General features: G+C 44.2%; 1 protein-coding gene across 1 annotated transcript; it reads right to left on the bottom strand.

Annotated features, from left to right (window-relative positions):
• Positions 1 to 709: 709 nt before the first annotated feature.
• LOC144266452 (olfactory receptor-like protein COR4) lies at positions 710 to 1708 on the bottom strand. Its single transcript, XM_077819902.1, has one exon. The coding sequence runs from the start codon at positions 1706 to 1708 to the stop codon at positions 710 to 712; it is 999 nt and encodes a 332-aa protein (XP_077676028.1).
• Positions 1709 to 2215: the final 507 nt, after the last annotated feature.

Raw genomic sequence — 2215 nt, 5'->3', positions numbered from 1 at the left:
CAGATGAGTTGGGCTGTGGATCTGATTGAAGCAAAATCACAAAATTTATTTGAACAAATATCTGTCAATGTTTTTGGAGTATCAAACCAGTCCTGGTTATTGCTTATGAATCCATTGTTGCAGTGTGAACTTTTCCCTTTTAATCAGTAATTCTAAACAATATTCGAATCACACTATTACATCTTACACTGAAAAATCAATTTCAGAATATTTTACTATAGGTACAGGGGAGCCAAACCATCATTTAATAACTGACATGGCCTTTTTATGCACATAAGGTGTCTATTCAGAAAAACATCTCTGTCTGAGGCAGCACTTAAATACGTTTAACTTTACACATATGGTTACGTCCCACTGAAGTCAAAGGGAGACATGCTTAAACATGTGCTTATGGACTTTGTGAATCAGAGCACATGGCCTAGTTTACACTAAGGGAACAGGTCAATCGAAGCTACATAATTTGAGTTTTGTTAGTAGTGTCACTCAAATAGACTTAGCTTAGATCTACTTACTGTGGGGTCCACACTTTGCTGAGTCTACAGAAGAAACTCTCCTGTTGACTCTCCTTACTCATCTCGTTCTGGTGTAGTACCAGTGTCAATGGGAGAGTAATCAGGGTCGATCCAGTGAGTCTTCACTAGACCTGCTAAATTGTCCCCCAGTGGATCGATCGCCACAGCATTGATCCACCCCATAGTGGAAACAAGCCCTATGTGTGCAGAGCAGCCGTTGAATGATTTGGTTGTCCTATTATGACACCCTTTGGGGGAAAATGGGCCCTCAATTTTGTCTCTATTGCTCTCCTCAGTGCATCCATCACATCCTTGTTCCTCAAGCTGTAGACGAGGGGGTTCAGCATGGGGATCACCACCGTGTAGAACACAGAGGCCATTTTGTCTGTGTCCAGCATGTAGCTGGCACTGGGTCGGAAGTACATGAAGAGAATTGTCCTGTGGAACATGGAGACGGCCGTCAGGTGGGAGGTGCAGGTGGAGAAGGCTTTGCACCTGCTGTCGGTGGGGCGAATCTGCAGCACAGTTGCAATAATTAAGATGTATGAGATGAGGATGGTCCCAATGCTGATCACCTCTATCAGACTGCCAAAGAGGAAAACAAGTAGCTCGTTGACATAGGTGCCAGAAGTGGAGAGCTTTAGAAGTGGGTTGATATCACAGAAAAAATGATTCAGGAGATTGGAGTGGCAGTAGGATAATCTTAGCAAACCGCTTGTGTGTATCACAGAGTTCAGGAAGGCCCATAGATATGAACCAGCCGCCAGCCGTAGGCAGTGCTTTGGTGACATGATGACTGTGTACAGCAGCGGGTTACAGATGGCTACATAACAGTCGTACGCCATTACTGCCAGCAGAAGGCACTCAGAGATGACAAACAATATGAAGCTAAAATATTGGATGATGCAAGCTGTGTAGGAAATAGCTTTCCTCTCGGCTAAGAAGCTCACCAGCATCTTGGGAGTGATGACTGTGGAGTAACAGACATCCACAAGGGACAAATTCTTGAGGAAGAAGTACATGGGGGTGTGAAGTCGGGGGTCGATCCTGATTAAAACCATCATTCCCAGATTCCACACCAGGGTGATCCCATAGATCACTAGGAACATCGCAAAGAGGGGGACCTGCAGCTCCAGACAATCTGTCAGTCCTGTGAGAATGAACTCGGTCACTGTCGTACAATTTCCTCCCGCCATTCATTCAGCCTTGGGTGCTCGCTGCGGGATCAACCACAAAGGAAGGCATTAGTTCTTATGAAAAGGGTGTATGCTAATATAAAGAACCGTGGTCATATGCACAGAGACCCTTTGAGTCGTGGAATGGAACCTGTAACAACTGATGGGAAAACCCAAAACTCCTTCACTTCTTCTGAGGGAAAAAAGATCCTTTATCTCTAGGAAAGTGCATAACCCTGCAATTTAGTCTGATTTACACATTTTGACCCTCATTCGGCTGATATTTTAATTTCACTGATCAGTGTAGACTTAGGATCCATGGATCTCCAGTATACCTGGGAACAATAACATGCGTAGGAGGAAGACACAGTTTGCATCACACTGTCTGGTTATTGGGTGACAGTTTCCAGCACCTAAATTTGCCTTCCTGTTTTTAAATCATTGGCGACCAGGCAGTACACAGGATGCACATGCATTCATTGAGGAAATATTTCAAAAATGGAACTTCCAAATGTATCCCTTCTGTAC

The sequence above is a fragment of the Eretmochelys imbricata genome, chromosome 6 (assembly GCF_965152235.1).
Source record: "Eretmochelys imbricata isolate rEreImb1 chromosome 6, rEreImb1.hap1, whole genome shotgun sequence".
Taxonomy (NCBI): domain Eukaryota; kingdom Metazoa; phylum Chordata; order Testudines; family Cheloniidae; genus Eretmochelys; species Eretmochelys imbricata.
This window is presented reverse-complemented; position numbering and strand designations above follow the sequence as displayed.

Coding starts and splice junctions, on each gene's coding strand:
- LOC144266452 (XM_077819902.1), bottom strand. CDS start 1,708: ATGGCGGGAGGAAATTGTACGACAGTGACCGAGTTCATTCTCACAGGA.